At 35.9% G+C, this 25,557-nt stretch overlaps 2 protein-coding genes across 5 annotated transcripts in view; one reads left to right on the top strand and one right to left on the bottom strand.

Moving 5' to 3' along the window:
* The first annotated feature begins 5,620 nt into the window (after window positions 1-5,620).
* On the top strand, window positions 5,621-25,265 carry LRRC39 (leucine rich repeat containing 39). Of its 2 annotated transcripts, none has more exons than XM_050745314.1 (8): window positions 5,621-5,765; window positions 13,869-13,974; window positions 14,998-15,154; window positions 15,755-15,891; window positions 17,807-17,952; window positions 18,921-19,073; window positions 21,593-21,732; window positions 25,019-25,265. In XM_050745314.1, exons 1-8 carry the CDS (start codon window positions 5,653-5,655, stop codon window positions 25,072-25,074), a joined length of 1,008 nt encoding a protein of 335 aa, XP_050601271.1. In that variant the 5' UTR covers window positions 5,621-5,652; the 3' UTR covers window positions 25,075-25,265. The 2 variants fall into 2 exon arrangements, with proteins under 2 accessions (XP_050601271.1, XP_050601281.1); XM_050745324.1 differs by lacking the exon at window positions 25,019-25,265 and adding an exon at window positions 24,690-24,757.
* TRMT13 (tRNA methyltransferase 13 homolog) overlaps window positions 23,612-25,557 on the bottom strand; it is a 17,984-nt gene continuing 16,038 nt past the window's right edge. For all 3 annotated transcript variants that reach the window (XM_050745137.1, XM_050745127.1, XM_050745159.1), the window contains one exon: window positions 23,612-25,489. In XM_050745137.1, the coding sequence (XP_050601094.1) occupies window positions 25,294-25,489 (196 nt within the window). In that variant the 3' untranslated portion in view covers window positions 23,612-25,293. The remainder of the gene's footprint in view (window positions 25,490-25,557) is intronic.

The following is a 25,557-nucleotide window of genomic DNA, read 5'->3' as shown; positions in this document are numbered from 1 at the left end:
AGAGATTTTGATGAATGTAGAATAAATCCTCCCACTCCAGGTTTCTTTGGCAAGCCTGTCTGGGCTATTTTGTATCTTAAGAACTGTCATTAAAAATTAGAAACTGATTGTCAAATTGCTCCTCTCCTTCTCCAAATGAAATTTGTATTGAGACTGATTATAGTTCAATGTGGGGAAAATGGACATTTTTACAGATTGAGTCTTTCAATCAATGAATATGATGTATATCTCTTCATTTATTTAGGTCTTCTTTAATTTCACTCCAATTTTTAGTTTTCTGTATAGAGGTTTTACACATCCTGTTTATTAAGAATTGATTTTTATGCTATTGAAAATAGTATATTTTTGGCCAGGTGCAGTGGCTCATGCCTGTAATCTCAGCATTTTGGGAGGCTAAAGAGGGTGGATCATGAGGTCAGGAGATTGAGACCAGCCTGGCTAACATGGTGAAATCCTGTCTCTACTAAAAAAATACAAAAAAATTAGCCAGGCATGGTGGCGGGCACCTGTAGTCCCAGCTACTCAGGAGGCTGAGGTAGGAGAATGGCATGAAACCAGGAGGCAGAGCTTGCAGTAAGCTGAGATTGTGCCACTGCGCTCCAGCCTGGGTGACAGAGCGAGACTCCATCTCAAAAAAAAAAAAAAAAAAAAAAAAAAAAAAAAACAGTATATTTTAAGAATTTAATATCAATTTTCTGCTGGAATATAGGACACATACTTGATTTTTCAAAATATTGACTTGCCAGAAATCTTGCTAAATTCTATATATTTAGTTGTAGATTCTCTTGGATTTTCTAGTTCATAATTGTACTCATGAAAAATGTCCTTTTGTTTTTTATTCCTTTTCAAACTTTAAGCCTTTTATTTCTTTTTCTTGCTTTTATGCAAAGGGTAGAGCCATCATACAGTATTGAATGGAAGTAGTGACAGCAGACATCTTTTTCTAATTTTCAATGAAGGGCTTTCAATGTTACACTATCAAGTATGATTGCTGCAGATTTTTGTTAGATATACTTGGTTAGGTTAAAGAAATTATCTTCTACTTATAGTATGTTAAGACTTGTTTTTAATCACATGATATTAAATTTTAATAATTTTCTACATCTATTGGAATGATCATTTTTTTTTCTCTTCTAGTCTATTACTTCAGAATATTACATTAATTGATTTCTCAAACAAAGGTAAGCAAACAAACCTTAATCTCTGGAATAAACCCAACATGGCTATAATGTGTCTTCTTTTTTTGTTTGTTTGTTTTGAGACAGAGTCTGGCTCTGTTGCCCCGGTGGGAGTGCAGTGCTGCCATCTCAGCTCACTGCAACCTCTGCCTCTTGGGTTCAAGCAATTCTCCCACTTCAGCCTCCCAAGTAGTTGGGATTACAGGTGCATGCCACCACACCTGGCTAATTTTTGTATTTTTTCTTTTCTTTTTTTTATGGAGACAGATTCTCACTGCATCACCCAGGCTGGAGTGCAGTGGCATGATCTTGGCTGGCTGCAACCTCCTAATTTTTTTGTATTTTAGTAGAGACAGGATTTCACTGTGTTGCCTATGCTGGTCTCGAACTCCTGAGTTCATGCAATCTGCCTGCCTTGGCCTCTCAAAGTGCTAGGATTATAGGCATGAGCCACTACGCCTGGCCTTTGTTGTATTTTTTTTTTAGTAGAGACAGGGTTTCACCATGTTGTCCAGGCTGGTCTTGAATGCCTGACCTCAAGTGATCTGCCCACCTTGGCCTCCCAAAGTGCTGGAATTACATGCGTGAGCCACTGCGCCTGGCCAGTATTTTCTTTTTCCTACATTGCCAGATATGGTTTGCCAGTATATGGTTTAGGACTTTTCTCCATAATATATTTGCTAGTGAGATTAGCCTGTATTTTTCTTTCTAGAATTACCATTCTTAGGGTTTGGTATCAAGGGTATGCTAATCTCATAATCTGAATTGGGGAGTATTTCTTTTCTGTTCTCAGGAAGAGTTCATGCTATGATTAGTGTTATTTTTACCCCTCAAATGCTTGGTAGAATTTGCCATTGAAGGCATCTCTAGGACCAGCATTTTGTTTGTGGAGAGATTTTAGATTATTATTATTATATTCTATTGTGTCATTTTAAAATTTTATACATGTATGTGCTTATCTATAATATACCCTTTCTTCTGTTTTCTTTGTGTTCGTTTTGCATTATCTAGCTTCTTGAGATGGATGTAAATTTTTTAGCCTAATTTCTTCTAAAATGTATACTTAAGGCTAGAAATTTCCCTCTACTACATTACCTGTATTGCATACATTTTGATTTGTGGTATTTTTGTTAATTCAGTTCAAAACGCCTTCTAATTTCATGATGATAGCTTCTTTGACTATAGGTTATTTAGAAGTGTGTTTCGTGTATGGATGCAGTAGCTCACGCCTGTAATCCCAGCACTTTGGGAGGCTGAGGTGGGAGGATCATTTGAGCCCAGGAGTTTGAGACCAGCCCGGGCAACATAGCAAGACCCCTGTCTTTACAAAAAAATAAAATTAAAAAAAAAACCAGCTGGGGCATGGTTGCACACATCTGTAATCCCAGCTACTTGGAAGGCTGACGCAGGAGGACTACTTAAGTCCTGGAGTTTGAAGCTGCAGTGAGCTGAGATTGCACCTCTGCACTCCAGCCTATGCAACAGAACAAGACCATGTCTCAAAAAAAAAAAGGAAAGAAACTTTAAAAAGCATGTTTCTTTAGCTGAAAGAATATAGGCTTTTTTTTTCCAGGTATCTTTTCATTATTGATTTCTAGCAAGTTTATATTTTGATTAGAAAAAAAACTTTATGCTACTTTAATCCCTTGAAATTGACTGAGACTTGCTGTATGACTCCAATATGAGATTTTTTTTCTGTGACTCTTTCATGTGTTTTTTAAAGCATAATGTATTCTGTCATTGTAGGATATAGTTCTTTATTTATCATTTAAGTAAGTTTATTCATTGTGTGGTTCAAATCTTCAGTATTCTTCCTAAGTTTTAGACTGCTTGTGCAATCAGTTGCTGAAAGAATGGTTAAAATCTCCCACTTCAATTCTGGATTCCTTGATTTTTCCCTTTAGTTCTGTCAATTTTCCTGTGTATTTGGAAGCCATGTTATTAGAGGCATATAATTTAAAGTTTTTTTATATTTCTTGTGGATTGAATCTTTTATTATGCTATGATTGATCTTTTATATCTATAAAGTATTTGTGCCTAAAGTCCATTTTGTCTGCTATTAATATATTGATATAGCCTTCTTCTGCTTAGTGTTTGCATAGTATATCTGAAAAAATGTAATTGATTAGCCAGACCTGGTGGCACATGCCTATGCTTCTAGCTACCTGAGAGGCTGAGGCAGGAGGATCACTTAAGCCCAGGGATCAAGGCTGCAGTGAGTCATATCCCGCCAATGTATTCAAGCCTAGGTGATAGAGTGAGACGCTGTCTCAAAAGAGCAAAGAAGGAAAGAAGAAAAGGACGGAGGGAGGGAAGGAGGAAGGAAGAAAGGAAAGAAATGAAGATATAAAAAAAGAAAAAGTTAATTGAAATATGATTCATATATAAATTCTCTCTTTCAGTGTACAGCTTGGTAGTTTTATTGAAGAGTTGTACAATCATCACCACTAATTCTAGAATATTTTCATCACCCAAAAAACTGTACAGTTAGCAGTCACTCCCTATTTCCCCCTCTACAAATCTCCTGGGTACCATAAAGCTACTTTTTGAATCTATAGATTTGCCTATTCTGGACATTTCATATAAATGAGATCATATATGTGGTCTTTTGTGCCTCACTTCTTTCACTTAGCATAATTTTATTAAAAGTTTATTTATGCTGTGGCATATATCTATACTTCATTCATTTTTATGGCTAAATAACATTCCATTGTATGGATATACCACATCTTGTTTATCCATTCATCAGTAGATGGCCATTTGTGTTGTTACCACTTTTTACCTATTATGAATACTGTTTCTATCAACATTCATATAAAGGATTTTGTGAGAACGTATGTTTTCATTTCTTGTGGGTATACACCTAGGAGTGGATCTTTTCCTGTTCTTGTACTGTCCACTTTTCTCTATCTCTATTTTTTTAGGTGTGCCTCTCATAAACAATATTCAGGATTTTGTCTTTTCTTTAACTGGACAACCTTTGTATATTAACTTGGAAGACTTAATCATCAGGGAAGTACAGATTATGACCACCCTGGGATATTGCTTTATGCAGCAGTGGATGTATATCAACGGGGACCTTTATACAGTGGTAGTAAGAGTATAAATGGGCACAATCAATTTGGAAAACAATTTGGCTCTGTCTTATAAATTGGAACATTTACATACACTATGATCCAGCAATTCTAATTCTAGATATGTACCCAATAGAAATAATTCTACTTGAACACCAAGAAGATTAAAACAATAATTTTAGAAAAAGTATTGCTTATAATAGCAAAGCTCTGGGACCCAAATATTCACATTCATTAGAATGGATAAACTGTGGGATAGCTATATATTTTGGAGATCATGGCATATGAATATATAAGATACTTTTCCTTTTTTTGGGCTATATAATTTCCCGTGATACGGGTAGACTATAGTTTACTGATGAAATGTTAGATTGTTTCCAATATTTTGCTGTTATGAAAAACACTGCGAATAACTTCAGATAAATTGCTAGAAGCGTGGATGAGCATTTGTGAGTTTGATAAATATTACCAAGTTTCTCTCCATGCAGAATATAGTAATATCACCACTGATGCAGATAAGTGTCTGTTTCCCTACGTTGTTGCAAATTTTATTGCTTTCTTTTCCAACTACATTACTTTCTATTTACTTTACTTCCATTATGGTTTTCCTATAACATTGAATAGAAGTGATTGTGGACGTCTTTGTATTCCTGAATTTGAAAGGAAATAATTCAAATAATTGTGAATCAAATTCTTTGATTATTGCTAATTTGGTAAAAAATCAATACGATTATTTTAAGGCCATAGGATATTCCATTAAAATGTACCTACCATAATTTACATAACCATTCTCCTATTATTGAGTATTTTCCTCTCATTTCTGAGATTCAGGTCAAAATCCTTAATACTGCATCTGTCCATTTGCAATTTATTTTACACAAAAGGAAACAATCCCTATATGTTATCATTTAACTGAATTTCCACTTGTGCACATGGTGTCCTGATTAGATTGATGTCTCAAGATCCCAGTCTTTTTAAAAATCTCCATTATTTAGCCATTTTCCCTATATTTGGACATGAAGACTTGTCGCAGTTTTTCATTATTGTGAACTATATAGTAACAAAGGAATCATATATTAGATATGAGACCCGAAGAAAATTGTTCATCTTCTTTAAAGCTTAATTTTCTCATCTATATATTAGTCAATACAAGTACCTATATTACAGTATTTTATGAGAATTTTTAAGTATGATATGGCATGTAAAGTATATAAAATAGTTTTTGGAGCATGGAATGTGCTCTATAAATATTAGCTATTATGATCATTATGGTACTCAATGAACAGTCTGAAACATTGCTTTTTTCTCTGATACAATTAGGTCCTTTCTGAAATGGTATCTGTGATTCAGCTATTCAAAACCTAATGAAGTTGGTGACTCTATGACAATGTGGAGAAATCATGACAGAAAATGTGGTTTGTACTGGGGCTGTCAATGCTGTAAAGGAAGTTTGGGAAAAAAGAATAAAGAAACACAATGAAGACCTGAAGCGAGAGAAGGAATTTCAACACAAGTATGCTAAAACATATTTATTATTTTGAATTAGTGAAATTAATATTATCATCACCATTAAAAAGAGCATTCTAAATGCCTATTATTGAATTTGATATAGAATTTCATTTACTGAAAACTCAAAATATACTTAAAAAAAACAGCTGACTCAATTAAATTTGTCTATGTGATAGGAGTCACAAAAAATACAAATATGAAAATAGTAGCTATCTTATACCCTCATAGTACTCTGTTTAACATTCATCAAAGTTTGACTAGTATCATACAGTGTAATTTTCAGGATTGTATGTTCAGCATTAACATGCCCTAGGATCTAAAACAACATTTGGCAGTAGAAGGTACAGGAGATTCTAATTTATTTGAATAGTCATGTGTTCTAGCCAGAGCTGCTCGATCACTTGATTCCTTGATCTGGGCTATATTTATTTGACTCTCATTTCCTCTGCCTTCATTTTATCTTACCTACTTTCCTGATTGGATGTCTCCCAAAAGTATTATACTAATCCTGCAAAAATAGTCCCTTTCCTTATAGATTCATATAGTTCCGTACAATTCTCATTCATTGTCTCTTTCTATTATTATCATTATTATTTTTGAAATGGAGTCTCACTCTGTTGCTCAGGCTGGAGTGCAATGGAATGATCTCAGCTCACTGCAACCTCCACGTCCCAGATTCAAGTGATTCTCTCTGCCTCAGCCTCCCAAGTAGCTAGGATTACAGGTACATGCCACCACACCCGGCTAATTTTTGTATTCTTAGTTGAGATGAGGTTTCGCCATGTTGGCCAGGCTGGTCTTGAACTCCTGACCTCAGGTGATCCACCCACCTCAGCCTCCTAAAGTGCTGGGATTACAGGCATTGGGCCACCATGCCCAGCCATGAGGCAAATGTTATTTGCCAATGTCAGTTAGCAAATAACAGAAAATTCAACTAAAGATGGCTTAAGTGATAGGGAAGTGAGGCTGTTCTGAAGATAGTCAATGCAAAGCCTCAACATCTTTTAAAAGTCAACTTTTTTTTTCACCTTCCACTGTAAATTCCTGTGTCAGTTTGATCCTCAGATTAGCTTCCTTCAATGTTACAGGATGACTGGTGCACTTCCAGGCATCACAGCCAATCATCATTATGTTTTCAGAAAAGTGGAAACTATTTTTTTCTATTTCTTCTTTAAGAGTAAGGAAATCTTTCACAGAGGGTTCCCAACAAACCTCTCCTTCACCTCTCATTGGCCAGAATTGGATCAGTTGTACACATCTAACCCAGTTACCTTCTAGGGGAATGAGACTGATTGGTTTAGACAAATTAAGATTCATCCCTAGTGAACAGTCTGAAACATTGTGTATTAGTCCATTTTCATGCTGTTGATAAAGACATACCTGAAACTGGGTAATTTATAAAGGAAAGAGGCTTAACTGACTCACAGTTCCACAAGGCTGGGGAGGCCTCACAATCATGGTGGAAGATGAAGGAAGAGCAAAGGGACATCTTACATGGCAGCTGGCAAAGAGAGAATGAGAACCAAGTGAAAGGGTAAACCTCTTATAAGACCATTGTCTTGGCAATTAACATTAGGCTCCTCATTACTTATGCGAATTTCTGCAGCCAGCTTGAATTTCTCCTCAGAAAATGGCTTTTTCTTTTTCTATCACATCCTCAGGCTGCAAATTTTCTGAACTTTTATGCTCTGTTTCCCTTTTAAAACGGAATGCTTTTAACAGCACCCAAGTCACCTCTTGAATGCTTTGCTGTTTAGAAATGTCTTCCACCAGATAGTGGAACTTCTTTAAGTTCAAAGTTCCACAGATCTCTAGGGCAGGGGCAAAATGCTGCCATTCTCTTTGCTAAAACATAGCAAGAGTCACCTTTATTCCAGTTCCCAACAAGTTCCTCATCTCCATCTGCGATCACCTCAGCCTGGATTTCATTGTCCAAATCATTATCAGCATTTTGGTCAAAGCCATTGAACAAGTCTCTAGGAAGTTCCAAACTTTCCCACATTTTCCTTTCTTCTTCTGAGCCATCCAGCTGTTCCAACCTCTGCCTGTTACCCAGTTCCAAAGTCATTTCCACATTTTTGGGTATCTTTACAGCAGTGCCCCACTCTACCGGTACCAATTTACTATTTTAGTCCATTTTCACACTGCTGATAAAGACATACCTGAGACTGGGTAATTTATAAAGTAAAGAGGTTTAATTGACTCATAGTTCCACATGGCTGGGGAGGCCTCACAATCGTGGAAGACATAGGAAGAGCAAAGGGACATCTTACATGGCAGTCGGCAAAGAGAGAATGAGAACCAAAAGAAAGGGGAATCCTCAGCCAGGCATGGTGGCTCATACCTGTAATCCCAGCACTTTGTGGGGCTGACATGGGTGGATCACCTGAGGTCAGGAGTTTTAGACCAGTCTGACCAACATGGTGAAACCCCATCTCTACTAAATACAAAAAAATTAGCCATGAGTGGTGGTGTGTGCCTGTAATTCCAGCTACTTGGGAGCCTGAGGCAGGAGAATTGATTGAACCCGGGAGGCAGAGGTTGCAGTGAGCCAAGACTGCACCATTGCACTCCAGGCTGGGCAACAAGAGTGAAAGTCCATCAAAAGAGAGAAAGAGAGAAAGAGAGAAAGAGAGAGAGAAGAAAGAAAGAAAGGAAGGAAGGAAGGAAGGAAGGAAGGAAGGAAGGAAGGAAGGAAGGAAGGAAGGAAGGAAGGAAGGAAGGGAGGGAAGGAAGGGAGAGAAACCTCTTATAAAACCATCAGATCTTGGGAAACTTACTCATTACCATGAGAACAGTATAAGGGAAACTGCCCCCATGATTCAATTATCTCCCACTGGGACCCTCCCACAACACGTGGGAATTATGGAAGCCACAATTCAAGATGAGATTTGGGTGGGGACACAGCCAAACCATATCACCTGGATTACTTTGTAAACACCTGGACTTGGAATCAATTGGTATTCTTCCAGTAAACAAGGGTGGGGGACAAGAAGCTACTGATAAGCAATGATTTGTGTTGCTAAATATCTGTAAAAACAAAAGATCTGGACAGGGAGGAATAATTTTTCCTACTTAGTTTTTAGTAAGTGTGCAGACATAGCAAGATTCGTGTTCAAGGTGGATTCTACAAGGATAGAGAGGGAAGCACAAGGTCAAGCCTGGTCAAGAAGAGGATGAGGAGCCTGACTAAAGTTTTGATAAAAGGGATCTTTGTAATTAATTAAGAATCACTTAATTTCAGAAATTTCAGAAGTTCTTTATATAAGAATAATGAGTGTGCAGTCTTGCCCACCCTTACTGCCTTACTGCTTGTTCTTTTTTTGGCATCATCTATTTTATGATTAGGGAGGAGGATTCTCTCTTAGCAAAATGTAATCTCTGAAAGTTAAGTTAGACGAAAATCAGCTTCTACTTTTAGAAACATTATGGAATTTGTGTAATGTTTTTCAAAGCACCTTTCCCTTAATCTTAAAGCAATTTCATTGTAAAATCATTGTACAGTATTATAAAGCTTGGATTATGGTTAAAATTAAGTATAAACTACTTCAAAAGTAAATTATATAGAGATCAAAGGTTAGGTTTAAAACCTGTAATATGATTAAATAAATAATTTGCCAGATATGGTGGCTTGTGCCTGTAATCCGAGCACTTTGGCAGGCTGAGGTAGGAGGATCTCTTAAGCCCGAGGAGTTTGAGACCAGACTGGGCAACATAGCAAGACCTTATCTCTAAAACAAAAAGTTAGCTGGGCATGGTGGCATGCACCTGTAGTCCCCATTACTTGGGAGGCAGAGGGGTGAGGCGGGAGGATCGACTGAGCCCTGGAGATCAAGGCTGCAGTAAGTCACAGTCACACACACTGCACTCCAGCCTGGGCGTAAGACACTGTCTCATTAAAAAAAAAAAAAAAAAAAAAAAAAATTAATTAATAAACAACCATAACTGATGCAAAATGGTAAGAATCTGAGAGACCTTTTAAAGTGAGACAGAGAGCTGATTACCAGAGAAAAGGCTAATTGGAAAATTCATAGAAAATTTAAACTGACCAAAGGTAACCCAAAGAAATGTCCCTTCTTTTTTACTCTGCTCTGAAATAGAGCAGTGTTTCTCAAACGTGTCTATGTAGGAATCCCATAGGGATCTTATTAAAATAGCTTCTGGGTTAGTAAGTCTGGAGTAGGACCAAGAGTCTGGATTTCTAACAAGCTCCCAGGAGACAATAATGCTGCTGTTCTGCAAATCACACTGAGTAGCAAGGAAGTAGACAAAAGAAGCAGAAGATTTGAAAGTGGTCAGTACACAGGCAAGGGGTTAGAAGGGTAAGAATGTAATCTAATGCTTCTTCTTTCAGCTAAAAGTGGCTAAAGCTTTAGCTAAACAATGAAAGAAAAAAAAAGCCTACAGTTTAAACAGAAATTGTCCTTTCTCCCTTTTGATGCCAAGCTCCTTGAAAAAATCAAGTACTTAGGTAACAGTTGGTGTGACAATATTGGAAAAAGGCCTTATTCTACAATAATAGGGTTTTATTTTATTTTATTTTATTTTATTTTAGAGACAGAGTCTCAATCTGTCACCTAGGCTGGCGTGTAGTGGCACAATCTTGGCTTACTGCAACCTCTGCCTCCTGGGTTCAAGTGATTCTCCTGCCTCAGCCTCCTGAGTAGCTGGGATTACAAGTGCACACCACCACACCCATCTAATTTGTGTATTTTTAGTGGAGATGCAGTTTTACCACGTTGGCCAGGCTGGTCTCGAACTCCTAACCTCAAGTGATCCACCTGCTTTGGCCTCACAAAGTGTTGGGATTACAAGCGTGAGCCACCACGTGCTGCCTCAAAAGGGTTTTAGAAGAGTTATAAAATTTCGATTAGAGACATGAAAGAATATCAAGATTAAAATAAGCAGTTTCACAACTGTAATCCCAGTGCTTTGGGAGGCTGAGGCGGGAGGATTGCTTGAGCAGGAGGATTGTTCGAGACCAGACTGGGCAACATAGTGATGGCCTGTCTCTTTTTTTTTTTTTTTTGAAAAAAACTGCATAGGAATTATAGAATATTTGAGCTAGAAAATACACAGATATCATTTAATTATAACCTCACATTTTATAGGTAAGGCCCACAGATGGGGGATGTCTTACCCAAGGTAACCAAATTAATAAATGGTACATTCTGGACTTAGATCATAAAAATACAGAACCAGAAAGAATTTAGGGATCATTACAGAGATGGAAATAGATTTTTCTAATAATAGCCTGACTGTCAACTCAGTAAGGACAGAGCTTTTTGTATCTCCAATGTCTAGTACTTGGCTATAATGATTACTTGATTAATTCCTTAAGTTAAAGGTCAAGGAATCAGATTCCTAATTTACTTGTTACTAAATCTTGCTCTGATTTCACTTCTTTCTTAGTAATAACTAATTAATAACCATTAAGCCCATTGTTTGAATAGTTCTATTTTTATATAAGTGATATAATTGAATAGCTGACATTATACATTTTTTTTTAGTTATCCATATCTATGGGAAGCTTAGTTGTTTAGATCAGAAGCCCACACATATCCCACTGCCACAGGGCACCTGTTAGCAGATTAGTTAAATTTTAGGCAAGTGATAGATTAAAATACACAGCTACTAAGAGAAGTATTTTACAAGCCCAAAGTATTTTACAAATACGTAAAGACAGCAAATTCAACATTTTGTTTACTTTTGGCTTTCTGTTCATCAAAATAAAATCCTTACTGAAGATCAGTCAATATGCAAAACTGCTAAAAATATGTATTAACTCTCAGGTGTCAATAGATTTCTGGCAAACAAATATTCAAATTAGTTAAACTTCATGTTTTGAGGACTGCTTATATTTATTATGTATCCTTTTAACAGGCTAAAATTTCAAAATGTTCGATTCTAAACTTACTCTCTTTTCCATGCGTGAATAATTTTCTGGGACAGAAATAGCTTTTTGCAAAAGGTTTTCATTTCTTTTCTTTTTTTTTTTTTTTTTTTTTTTTTTTTTGAGACAGAGTCTCACTCTGTCCCCCAGGCTGGAGTGCAGTGGCACAATCTTGGCTCACTGCAACATTCGCATCCCAGGTTCAAGCAATTCTCCTGCCTCATCCTCCCTAGTAGCAGGGACTCCGGGCATACATCACCACACCCGGCTAATTTTTGTATTCTTAGTAGAGATGGGGTTTCACTATGTTGGCCAGACTGGTTTCGAACTCCTGACCTCAGGTGATCCACCCGCCTTAGCATCCCAAAGTGCTGGGATTACAGGCATGAGCCACCGTGCCTGGCCGGTTTTCCAGTTTCTAGTTTGCATTTTTCTAGTTTGAGATCATTCTTATGTTTGCAGTAGATCAAAAATCAATAGGAATGTGCTTCAGAATGACAAATATTTTATACATTTTTATATGTAAAAAATAAAGACTAGATAAAATTAACATGTAGTAAGATGAAATTGAATTCTGAAGTTGAACTGTATTCTTAGTAAGCCATTACAAAACCTATTAAATATCTATTGATTACTCACCAGGAAAATGCAAATAACCCCCAATCAGATACCATTCACACCCACTAGATGACTATAATAAAAAAGAGGGACAATAGCAAATATTGGTGAGGATGTGAAGAAATCAGAACCTTAATATGCCACTGGTGGGAATGTAAAATGGTGCAGCCATTTTGGAAACAGCTTGGCAGTTTCTGAAAATGTTAAACATAGCCAGGTGCTGTCATTCATGCCTGTAATCCCAGTACTTTGGGAGGCCAAGGCAGGCGGATTGCTTGAGTTTAGGAGTTTGAGACCAGGCTGGGCAACATGGCAAAACCCTGCCTCCACAAATAATACAAAAATTAGCTGGGCATGGTGGAGCATGCCTGTAGTCCCAGCTTCTCAGGAGGCTGAAGTGGGAGGATCACTTGTGCCTGGGAGGTTGATGCTACAGTGGGCCGTGATGGTGCCACTGCACTCATGCCTGGATGACAGAGCGAGATTTTGTCTCAAAAAAAGAAAAATGTTAAACATAAAGTTACCATATGACTCAGCAATTCTACTCCTAGGAATGTACCCAAGAAAACTGAAAACATGGTCACACAAAAATTTGCACATCAATATTCATAGCAGCATTATTCCAAATAGCCAGTAGTGGAATTAACCCAATGTCCATCAGTTGATGAATTGGTAAACAAAATGTGTTAGATCCATACAGTGGAATCATTCTGCCATAAAAAAGAATGAAGTACTAATACATGCTACAGCATGAATGAACTTTGAACAAAACGATGCTAAGTGAAAGAAGCAGACACAAAAGATACATATTGTATGGTCCCATTTAAATAAAGTGTCCAGAATAGGAAAATCCATATACAAAAAGTAGATTAGTGATTACCAAGAGGTATGAGAGGGAAGAATGGAGAGTGACTGCTAATGGGTATGGAGTTTCCTTTTTGAGTGATACAATGCTTTGGTATGAGATAGTGATGATAGTTGCACAAACTGTGAATATACCAAAATTTACTGAATTGTGTACTGAAAAAAGTAATTTTTATGGTATGTGTATCAGATCTCAAAAAATTTATTATTAATAAAATTTATAGAGTTATGATACTTAAAAAAATTAAAAATAGGGCATTTGTGGTACTAATCATATTTATAATTCTTGCAAAATAAGATCTTGTCTGATTTCCAGGTACCAATAGTCAAATGGTTGTTTTTGATTGGTCATTTAAAATATATATATATAAAAGTGGCTGGATGCAGTGGCCCACGCCTGGAATCCCAACACTTTGGCAGGCCGAAGCTGGTGGATCACGAGGTCAGGAGTTTGAGACCAGCCTGGCCAACATGGTGAAAACCCATCTCTACTAAAAATAAAAAAAATTAGCCGGGTGTGGTGGCGGGTGCCTGTAATCCTGGGGAGGCTGAGGCAGGAGAATCACTTGAAACTGGAAGGTGGTGGTTGCAGTGAGCCGAGATCAATCAGGCCACTGTACTCCAGCCTGGGCAAAAGAGTGAAACTCCATCTCAAAATATATATATATATATATAAAGTGAATGTCACCTATGTAATTGTCTACGAACTAAAATGATTTCCTGGTCCCCTAGGCTAGTGCGGATCTGGGAAGAACGAGTAAGCTTAACCAAGCTAAGAGAAAAGGTCACCAGGGAAGATGGAAGAGTCATTTTGAAGATAGAAAAAGAGGAATGGAAGGTAAGCTTTTACAGAATATTTGATTTTCCATATTTTGCATTTTGTGAGTCAGTTGAGAGAATGATTCTGAGACTGTAATTGAGACTAGAATAGTTAGAAACTAATTTTAATAATACACCAAATGAATTTGAGCAACATGAGCAACTGAAAAGAAACACAACTTCACAATTATTTTGCAAAAGTTCAGTTTGCTTCAACCCTGCCTAAACTTAAATCATTTGTAATATTTCTCCTATTAATCTGTTTTATAGCAACTTCTCATTTCCCATAAAAAAGATAACCATCTGCCTAATAAAAATAATATTGCTTTTCCAAAGAAATGCTCAGTTAAAACTTTACGGAATGGAAATATTAGTATTTTCATTGGGTCTACCACCTCACTCATATTCTTTCTCCCCCTTACACACAAACTCACAGTTTAATTATACTAGGCATACTCTAATTTTTACAAGAGCTTCTAACCCTTGGGTCCATGTTTATTTTTATGTTTTATGTCACTGTTTGTCAGAGTTAGCTCCTTTATATTCTCTACTGGTTATTTTAGGCTGAAAGGGAAAAGGTACAGGGTTCAGAATAGTTGAAACTCTTAAAATTCTCAAATTAAAAAATAAATCTTTTAAAATATTCATATATTTCAAAACAGAAGTGGAAAAACAGTTTGAATTATTGATTGAAATGATTTTTTTGGATACTCTCATTTTCAATAACATATATGTACTTAAGGAAAGCCTAATACTGTATAACAGAATCATCAGGACATACTGCTATGTGTCTACATTATTGATCAAAATATTTCTGTTTATTCTATCATGATTGGGGTTTGAAGGTTTAGCCAAAAAAAAAAAAAAGGTAAAGATCTTAAAACTTGGAAGTCACACAAAGCACCTGGAAAAGTAACCCATTAAGGAAAACAAATTCCAAATATTCCAAAGTGCTTATATAAGTCAAATATCACATTTCAGGGTGGTGTGATACTAAAACAATTTAAGTAATATACAACAACTATCATTTCTTTTACTGTAGACTCTCCCTTCTTCTCTGCTGAAACTGAATCAACTACAGGAATGGCAACTTCATAGAACTGGTTTGCTGAAAATACCTGAATTCATTGGAAGATTCCAGAACCTCATTGTGTTAGATTTATCTCGAAATACAATTTCAGAGATACCTCCAGGGATTGGTAAGAAAGATTATTTTTATTCCTGTGCTATTTTATCCACCTGCAGATGTACTTTTTATTAAGATTTTTTTGGATACATGGAATAAAGACCTCTTTATACAGCCCTCAACCTTGAGAAATTTTAAACATTTAGTCTAAATTGAAGCTTCTAGAGGATTCAAGTTTTTGGATTTACTGAGGTGATTCAAGATGAGATTTCAATGAGAGAAAAGCCTCTTTGGAAATATCCTGTAGATTCTCCATACAGTATTGTCAGCTCAGCTATTTCTCTTAGGAATAGCTTCAATAGCCTTCAACAGGTTGAAGGCAGTAAAGAAAACAAGATTCTTCAAATGGGAAAAAAAAATCTGAATAGAAAATTTCTCAGGATTTTGTGTAGATGAAACAAAATGAAAATAGTTGGGATTTTTTTTTTTTTTTTTCCTATTGCATGGATAAATTTGTCCCTTGTTTGAAGAAGGGACAGGACACAAGGGAAGAAACTAAGAACTCCAAATTTGCCAATACAAAACTGGCAAGTAAGTTATGCTGTAACACCTTAATAACTATAAACATTATTTTATATCCAACTCCTCTCTATTGTATATTATTTTTTTATAGGACTGCTTACTAGACTTCAGGAACTGATTCTTAGCTACAACAAAATCAAGACTGTCCCCAAGGAACTAAGTAATTGTGCCAGCTTGGAGAAACTAGAACTGGCTGTTAACAGAGATATATGTGATCTTCCACAAGAGGTTAGAAAGATATAAATGCTTATGACTGTATTTTCCATCTGCAGTAGTTGACCTCTCAATGTATGGTTGTTAACAATAATAAAACTAATGAGAAAATTCTATGTATTTCAGAAAAAATATTTAGGGAAAACCATTTCCATAAGTATAATGCAGGTTTTTAATTGGAGAAAGATTTAGTGTAAAAGATACTTCTATTATTATCACAGTACTGACATCATTTGTTAAACTGTGATCTCCTTGAACACCAGGGTGAGAGTTGTATTATAGTCTCAGAATTGAGGGCAGAGCCTAGGTTGTAGTGATTACTTAAATGCTTTTTTAATTAATAAATGGTTATCATAAAGCACAGACAATGTGGTGATAGCAATAAGACTGGAATGCCTTCAAACTTTGATTTGGTATGATGTCTTGTTATTGGTCAAACCAAATTGATCATATAAAAATAAAGACATTTGTATTACTTTTTGAAAATATTTAATGCTCTTAGGATCAGTGAAGAAGTTTCCATGGGGCTTTGGTTTTGAAAACAATGACTCTACAAGATAAAAGTTAAGAAAAATAATAAAATAAAATAGACTATTCCCTTCTCCCACTTTATCTTAATTAGTATATCAGACTTCTCTTCCAAAACAGCAAACTTGTCACCAACAATTGTTGCTCTTGCAAATGAAACATAGTATATACATATACATTATATCTTCTAATAGTTCAATTTCATGAAATGTATACCCTTGTGTATTAATCTGTTCTCATACTGCTGATAAAGACATACTCAAGACTGGGTAATTAATAAAGAAAAAGAGGTTTAATGGACTCAGTTTCACGTGGCTGGGGAGACCTCACAATCATGGCAGAAGGCGAAAGGCACGTCTTACATGGTGGCAAGAGAGAATGAGAACCAAGTGCAAAGGGAAACCCCTTATAAAACTATCAGATCTCATGAGGCTTATTCACTCCTACAAGAACAGTATGGGGGAAACCACCCCCATGATTCAATTGTCTCCCACCAGGTCCCTCCCACAACACATGGGAATTATGGGAGCTACAATTCAAGATGAGATTTGGGTGGGGACACAGCCAAACAATACCATTTTGCATATAATAAAAATGATAATATGGATAATTTCTTACACATACAAGAGGGTCAATAAATACTTTATTTCTGACTCATGTGTTTTGTTTCTGGGTTGGCCCCATCATTATAAAAGCTATGTGATTTTGTACAATCTATTAACCAGTCTTTTTTTTGAGACAGGGTCTCACTCTTTTACCCAGGTTGGAGTACAGTGGTGTGATTCTGGCTCACTGCAGCCTCAACCTCCTGGGCCCAAGCAATTCTCCCACTTCAGCCTCCTAAGTAGCTGGGACCAAAGGCTTGTGCCACAATCCCCGGCTAATTTTTAAATTATTTTGTAGAGACAGGGTCTCACTATGTTGCCCAGGTTCGTTTCAAACTCCTGGACTGAAGTGATCCTCCTAACTACCAATTTGCCTACCAAAATGCTAGGATTATAGGCATGAGCTACCTCTTTCCTCCACCACTATTATTTGGAAGTTAAATTTTGAGTTTTCCCATACAATTCTCAACTACTGGATCAAAGGAAAACATGATAATGGGTGCTTACTCTCAGCGAAAAAAAGGTTTTGCCAGGCACATTCTATAAACCCTTGAACCTGGTGATTATGAAAGATAAACTTTCTTTGAATAGGTGAACTTTCTATGAGAGTTTTACACTTCCCTGGAGGTTATTTAGCTTTATATTTATTTTTAATTTGTTGTGGACTACTATGACTAAATAAAGCCCAAGTAAAATGTGAACATTCCTGGATGTGAAATATTGCCTTTACTGACGTGAGTCTTTTAGTAGTTTACATTGTGGGCATTTATTTTGAAAAATTTTGCTTTCTTCTTCAGCTCAGCAATCTGCTAAAACTTACTCACCTTGATCTGAGTATGAACCATTTTACTACAATCCCTCTTGCTGTGTTGAACATGCCTGCCCTTGAGTGGCTAGACATGGGAAGCAACAAACTTGAACAACTTCCTGATACTATAGAAAGGTAAAAGAAATAACTCTTTATGCTAATGATAAATGTCTTGAAACCTCTTATGAAAAAAACTAAGCAAGACAAATGGGATCTCGAGCATAATCAATCACAATAGGTCCAACTAGTTTGAAATACACTGTTTTAACAGAATATTTTCATTTGTTCCAAGTAAGTAAAAGGGTTTGGGAAGAAGAAAAAACTGGCTTTTTTCAAGTGATCCACCTGCCTCTGCCTTCCAAAGTTCTGGGATTACATGCATGAGCCACCACGCCTGGCCAAAACTGGCTGACTTTGAGAAATTAACAAGAATATGCCACAATAACCACCTTGCTTAGTATATGCCAAGCACTTCTATGCACTTTACAAGCGGATGAAGAAACTAATGACAGAGATGTTAGCTAACTTGCTCAAGTTAGTAAGTGGGCAAGCTAGGATTTGAACCTAGGCAGCCTGGACCCAGAGTCCATGATGTTAAGCATTATGCATACTGCTTTGCTATAAATGGGCATATTAATCATTTGATTGTTCTCTTAAGACTCTAACTCAGATTAGGTAACATTTACAGCAGCTCTTCTTCAAGAAATCCTATGAGAATAGTGAAAGAATTCTAGAATATGTTGATTTGATTTCATTTCTATTGCCATACGATGTAAGAGTTGTACTGTAGAGATGAACTTCCTGATGCGGTTTCTCTAATAACCAGGTAATGTGATGTCAGTTAACTCAGTAAGTATACTGGTTAAATATGTTGTAAAAGACATTTGATTTTAACATAAGAACCAAAGGCTGGGTGCAGTGGCTCACGCCTGTAATCCCGGCACTTTAGGAGGCTGAGGGTGGGAGGGTAGCCTGAGCTCAGGAGTTCAAGGCCATCCTGGGCAACATGATGAGACCCCTGCCTCTTAAAATTATTTTTTAAAACTCCAAAACCAATGTTTTCATATTATACGTAATTAATTGCAGAAACCTTAATTTTTCAGAATGCAAAATCTACATACATTATGGCTGCAACGAAATGAAATAACATGCTTGCCTGAAACAATCCGCAATATGAAAAATCTGGGTACTCTTGTTCTCAGCAACAATAAACTGCAAGATATTCCAGTATGCATGGAAGAAATGGCAAATCTGAGGTAAAAAGTTGTAGGCACAAAACTGAAAAACCTTGCTTTCTGGCTGCAGAAAAAAGTAATGTAGAGAGATTGTTATTAATAAATTTCAGTTGTTATTTACATGAATGGATATTTAAAAAATCTTTTCCAATGTTGAAATTCTACAATTTGATGAATAGGATTCATATAACACTGGTCTATTCAAGAAAGAATCCTTAAAACTAAAGCAGTTTGGGATTTATCAGCTTTAAGAAATGTCCTCCATTTTAGATGTTTATCAAAGGTCTTTTATGGGAAAGAAAGTAAATGTATGAAATAATAAATGTGTGACATGGTAATGTTGGCTCTGAACAAACTTTAGAAAACTTGGTTGACAAAATTTTGAATCAACTGAAAAAAGCATGACTGGAAATCTCTGAATGCCTTAGTTCTCAGTATTATCATTCTTTATTGAATTTCTTATTAAAATATGTAGTTTTAAGACTTCTTTTTGACAGTATTATATAATTTTTTAGCATGGGTAGATGGGAGTGTCACTTGTATGTTATCGTACAGCTGACATGTATTTTTGTCATCTTAGTTTCATGCTATGTACGTACCATAACCAACCTATTGCCTATGAGAAACATGTAAGATAAAATATTTACAGCCATTGTTACAAGTTTAGAGTGTATTTTTCTATCTTGTTTTACAAGTATGTTATATAACATTCAAAAATAATTTTTTTCTTGATTGAGAAAAGGATACAAAATGCAAAATCCACAATTTTGATAACTGAAAATTGCCAATTGTTTTGCAGTACTTTATTATATTGGGTGTCGTCTTTTTTGGGCTTTTAGCTAGCTAACGAATGAATACATTAGACATTTTTGGGTTTTAGTTGGGATTTTACATAGCTTGCCTTTTAGTTCTTTGGTTCTTTGCTGTTTCTATTAACCCACAGCGTTATTTTAATACATGTTATAATACCAACCTAAAAAAAAATAAAGGTCCTCTGTTGGTGACAAATTCATGAAAATTATACAGCTAAAAAAACCTCATTCGCAACATAAAAATCAAAAGCGTAAAAGTGTTTATTTCCTAAATAAGTACAAATGGACACAATTATGTTACTGATAGAAAGCAGATATATTAGTCGGGAGTGGTGGTGCAATGCCTATAACAGCTACTCGGGAGGCTGAGGCTGGAGGATCGCTTGAGCCCAGGAGTTTGAGGTTGCAGTGAGCCAAGATTGCGACACTGCACTCCAGCTTGGGAAACAGAGACTGTTTCTTAAAAACAAAAAACAAAAACAAACAAATAACCACTAGATATAACTTTTTACTAAGTAGTATCAAAACTCTGTCAAGTATTTTTTCTCTTTAAAAATTATTTTAGATTATTTTAGGTTGCTTATATTTCTTCTTTTGAGAAATATCTTTTCATATCCTTTGCCTGCTTGTGGGGTTATTTTTTTTCTTGTTGAGTTGTTTGAGTTCTTTGTAGATTCTAGATATTAGTTCTTTGTCAGATGTATAATTTACATATATTTTTCCCATTCTGTAGGTTGTCTATTAACTCTGTTGATTATTTCTTTTGCTGTGCAGAAGTTTTTCTAATTAAATCTCATTTGTCTATTTTTGGTTTTGTTGTGTTTGCTTTTGAGGTCTTCATCATAAATTCTTTGCCTAGGCCAATGTCCAGAAGAGTTTTTCCTAGGATTTCTTCTAGGATTTTTTACTGTTTCAGATGTGACATTTTAAGTTTTAACCCATCTTGAAAGCTCCCTCAAGCATTTTTCTTCCAAAGCTTAATCTTCTGACAATTGAGAATAAGAGAATACCCACTAAAACCCAAAACTTCCATAACCAAATAATTCATTTATTCACTTGTTCAGCAACTACCTGCCTTGTACTGGGTGGTGAAGACACAATGATAAGTAAGATGAAGGTATATAAAATATGCAGAAACTAAGTTCATAGCACTAATTTTATATTTAAGATATGTTAACATTGCTCTTAGAAGTTAAGCTGTATTGCATGAAATATATGCTGTAGGCTGGGTGCAGTGGCTCACGCCTGTAATCCCAGCACTTTAGGAGGCTAAGACAGGCAGATCACTTGAGGCCAGGAGTTCAAGACCAGCCTGCCCAATATGGGTGAAACCCTCTCTCTACTAAAAATACAAAAATTGTCCGGGTGTCATGCGTGTGAGCCTCTAGTACCAGCTACTTGGGAGGCTGAGACACTAGAATCACTTGAACCCAGGAGGTGGAGGGTGCCATGAGTCCAGATGATGCCACTACACTCCAGCCTGTGCAACTAGACTAACTAGTTGCTTTTATAAGCTTTGAAAGTAAGTTGTCTAAAGCTAGTGTTTTTTTCTCTTAAGAAAAGAAAAAAACATAGATTCTTGAGATATATCACATCTCACCAAGGTGTTCAATTATTGAAACCAGTTAAAAAAGTAATTTAGTATATTATCATTTGACCTTTCTCCAGGGAAATAAATGTACACTTCCATGACACCTATAAAAATACTGGTTTTTGATGAACTGCTAGGTTTGTCAACTTCAGAGACAACCCACTGAAATTGGAAGTATCACTTCCTCCCAGTGAAGGCACAGATGAAGAAGAGGAACGGGAATTATTCGGCCTTCAGTTTATGCACACATACATACAAGAGTCACAGAGAAGAGCAGGTATAAGATTTGTATATAACACAGATTCAATGTTCTTTTTTGGTAATGTGTATATCACTAACTGCTGCCTTTTGATTAATTCCTTTATATATTTCTTATTCCATCTTAAGTTTTCTGTCAAATTCTGTTCTCTTAGTCAATATTGTGGGAAGAAAAAAAGTGAAATGGAGAGAGGGGTTGTAAAGATATTCAAAGTCTTTCAAGTGGGGGAAGGAAATAAATCCTTTGGCTAAGCATATGAAGTAAAACCAAGTGAGTGAAGATGTGATTCTTAAAGCTTTGCTACCTCATTCTACCAGCTTGCCACACATAGCAGTTTGACCATGAACTGATCTTCCCTGTCATTCCACAAATATTAAGATAACACAGTGTTTTGTTTTGTTTTGTTTTTTAAAGAGATGAGGTCTTACTATTTTGCCCATTTTGCCCAGGCTGGAGTGCAGTGGCTATTCAAAGGCACAATCATAGCTCACTGTTGGCCTTGAACTCCTGGGCTGAAGAGATCATCCCACCTCAGCCTCTGGAGTAACTGGGGCTATCAGTGCATGCCACCATGTCTGGCTGAGAATACAGATTTTAATCAACGAAGTGTGAGGTTTTGATATAGAGATTTCAATCACTTAGTCTCTCATAATTTTGAATTACACCACTTTTTTTAATCAAGGAGGGGCTTTAAGCTAAACCAAGATCAGGGGAAGAGGACAAAGTACATAATTATTTGTTAATAAAAACAATGAAACAATAGTAATAGAAATCATGGTCTTCTAATTGTAAAATGTTAGGAGTTTTTAACTTAAAAGGCAGATTTTAGTTCAACTTAATGCAACAACTAGTTAGTTTGAAAAATGAGTATAACCGAGAAGACAATGACAGAGTTTTTCAGCTAGAGGAAATAATTTTTACTAACATTCAGTGGAGGATGTTTAGAAAATGGTGATTAGATTTATTGTAGCAAGGTCATAGATGCAATAACATGGAGACAGATTGGGGAGACAGGCAAAAAAGTCCTAATTGTGACCTAGTTTTGGAAAGCAGAGAGAGAATACATAAAAGACGATTAGGAGACAGAATTGGCAATTGAATGAAGATGAGAAAAGGGAGTTTATAATGAATGTTTTTGGTTTAGAGAGCGACTGGATAGACGGTGATGCTAAGATGGAGATTGAAGTACAGAAGATGGGTTGGCGAGTAGAATCAGGTGGTAGAGGCAGAAGATGATTTCTAATTTTGGCAGTCATTTTTATTTTGAGGAGTTTCTCTCTGGCTGCCCAAGCTGGAGTGCAATGGCACAATCTCGGCTCACTTGGCAACCTCCGCCTCCCAGGTTCAAGCAATTCTCCTGCCTCAGCCTCCTGAGTAGCTGAGATTACAGGTATGCGCCACCATGCCCAGCTAATTTTGTATTTTTAGTAGAGACAGGGTTTCACCATATTGGTCAGGCTGGTCTCGAACTCCTGACCTCAGGTGATTCACCTGCCTTGGCCTCCCAAAGTGCTGGGATTACAGGTGTAACCCACCGCACCTGGCCCTTAGCAGTAAATTTGACGCACTTGTGGAACATGCAAGTTGTGGTAATTGTATAGGTGAATCTAAAGTTCAAGAAGAGGTTTGTTGAATCTGAAAATTGTGCAGGACAAGAAATAGCTGTATGCATATCCCACATAGTCACTTTCTCATGATATGTGAAGACAAATTAACAGTTAGGAAAACAATAATCCTGACCTAAGGCTGGCATGTTGAAGGACAAACTTATCTTCCGTTAAGGTACTTGATGCCATTGTCAGAAACATACCATTAAGCTAAATGGGCCACAGAACTGTTTCCGTATGATAATTCTTGGATGTGTATGAATATTTTATGAAACATAAATGCGATTATGCCTGTTGTAGAATATTGTTTATTTCTGGGCATAAATTGTTGAATGATGCAAAACAAATTTTATGACACAAATTAGTATTGCTTGACACACAAAAAAAAGGTTAATTATTTAATGATATAATATCTTCATTTAGGTTCCCTTGATTGGGGACATGGGTAACTAACTTAAAAAACAAACTACCTTACTTTAATAGCATTTGACATAAAACTTATAACAAGGAAAAAAAAGTTAACGACTTAAAGAGATAATACAATCAAAGCCTATTATGTTATTAAAAATAGATTCACGAGTTACTACCACTACTATTTCCAGTTAATATTTATTGAATTACTCTGTGCTTGGAACTGTTCTATGCATTTTACTTGTGTTATCTCATTTGATACTCACAACAACCTTGTGAGGTAGGTATTATTGTTATCATCATCATCCCCATTTTAAGAGGAGAAAATTGAGGCACAAAGAGATTAAGTGGCATGCCCAAGGTCGCACAACTCAAAGATGGTAGGGTTGGAATTTGAACCGAGGCAGTCTGACAAGATATATGAGACTAAAGTCAGGAATTTTAAATTGGTTAGGCTTCTTATTTACAAATCATGTAATCACAGAACTACAGGATAAAAATAGTTACCTCAGAATATCATAATATCTAAAATTAGTAATTCTGAACTTTTGTCTTGGCAAATGTACCATAAATTAAGACAATTTTTACAAATAAAGGCAGAAACAAAATAGGGATAAGATGCAGAAGAGAGTAACAGTCCTACCATATGTTTGGTTTAATATTTTCTTGTGCATAGAAACCAGTCATGTGTTAAATAAGGCCTAAATTTGAGGTTTTTAGTTTCATTATCTAATTTCTACTTTATTCCAAATTATTTTCCCAAACAGAAGAGAACATACTTATTGTTTGTGCCTATATATGTAAAAAATGACCTGATAAAAGATATGAATAGCTAATCAACTCCAGAAGTTATTTCAAATTTGTAAATTATGTTTGTAAGTATCTTTTTGGAAGTTCTAACTAACTAATTATCCAACAAAATAATTAAGTGAAATAATCTTTTTTCTTTGAAAATAGCTCTTAAGTTTTGTGTTTGTCATGGACAGATTCTGACAATATATACATGTATGGTTCTGGAAATTTGAAGGTGACTTCATTAATTGTGTTTATTAATTGTGAACATCTCCGAATTGTTTGCATTTGAGAAAATCATAATTGTGCTTTTCAGGTCTGTAGGGAAAAATGTCCACATACAAGTCAAATTCACAGATTGGCCCTTGTTACAATCAATCACTACCTCTTGAACTTGAGAAATAAAAAATATTAAATAAAATCAAAGGAAGATAAATTTCCAAAATTAATACAAACAGAAATATGCTAATTATGTGTTGACATGTATGTTTCAGATCACCAAGTCAACGGTTCAACTACTTTACCAATCTCCATAAATACGGATGGATAATATAATTCAAGATGCCCTTCTAAAGAGGATTACTTTGGTGAATTCTCTAATGTTTGGATTTCTGAAGTAAAAAGAAAAGCTATTACCAAAGTTTAATGAGGCCACAGCATTTTTTAAAGTTCATATTATTTGCTATTTAAAGTATATATTTTTTAATATAAAAATATAATTAAAAATTTTTTTTGGTGGAAGACAGATGATGCTCAAATTTCTTTTCCATTAAGCAGTTGTTTCTGGTGATGAAGAATGATTTGGTAAAGCAGTTAACAAAACATTTTCCAAAGACACCAGAGGGTCTGTATAGTACTGCAAAGCAGGACTGAATCCCTTCTGCTGCAAATACTGGATTCGACCTTGGTCAATCAGCAATTTACAAAGATGCCCTATTTTCTTCTTTTCTTCAACACTAAGAAGCCTAAATTGAATAAACACATACAAAACATTGTTAAAATTTTGTAAAAGTTTATAAAAAATTATTTTTGT

This window comes from Macaca thibetana, chromosome 1 (assembly GCF_024542745.1).
Source record: "Macaca thibetana thibetana isolate TM-01 chromosome 1, ASM2454274v1, whole genome shotgun sequence".
Classification (NCBI taxonomy): domain Eukaryota; kingdom Metazoa; phylum Chordata; class Mammalia; order Primates; family Cercopithecidae; genus Macaca; species Macaca thibetana.
The sequence above is the reverse complement of the archived record's forward strand: the minus strand, read 5'-3'. Positions and strand labels throughout refer to the sequence as shown.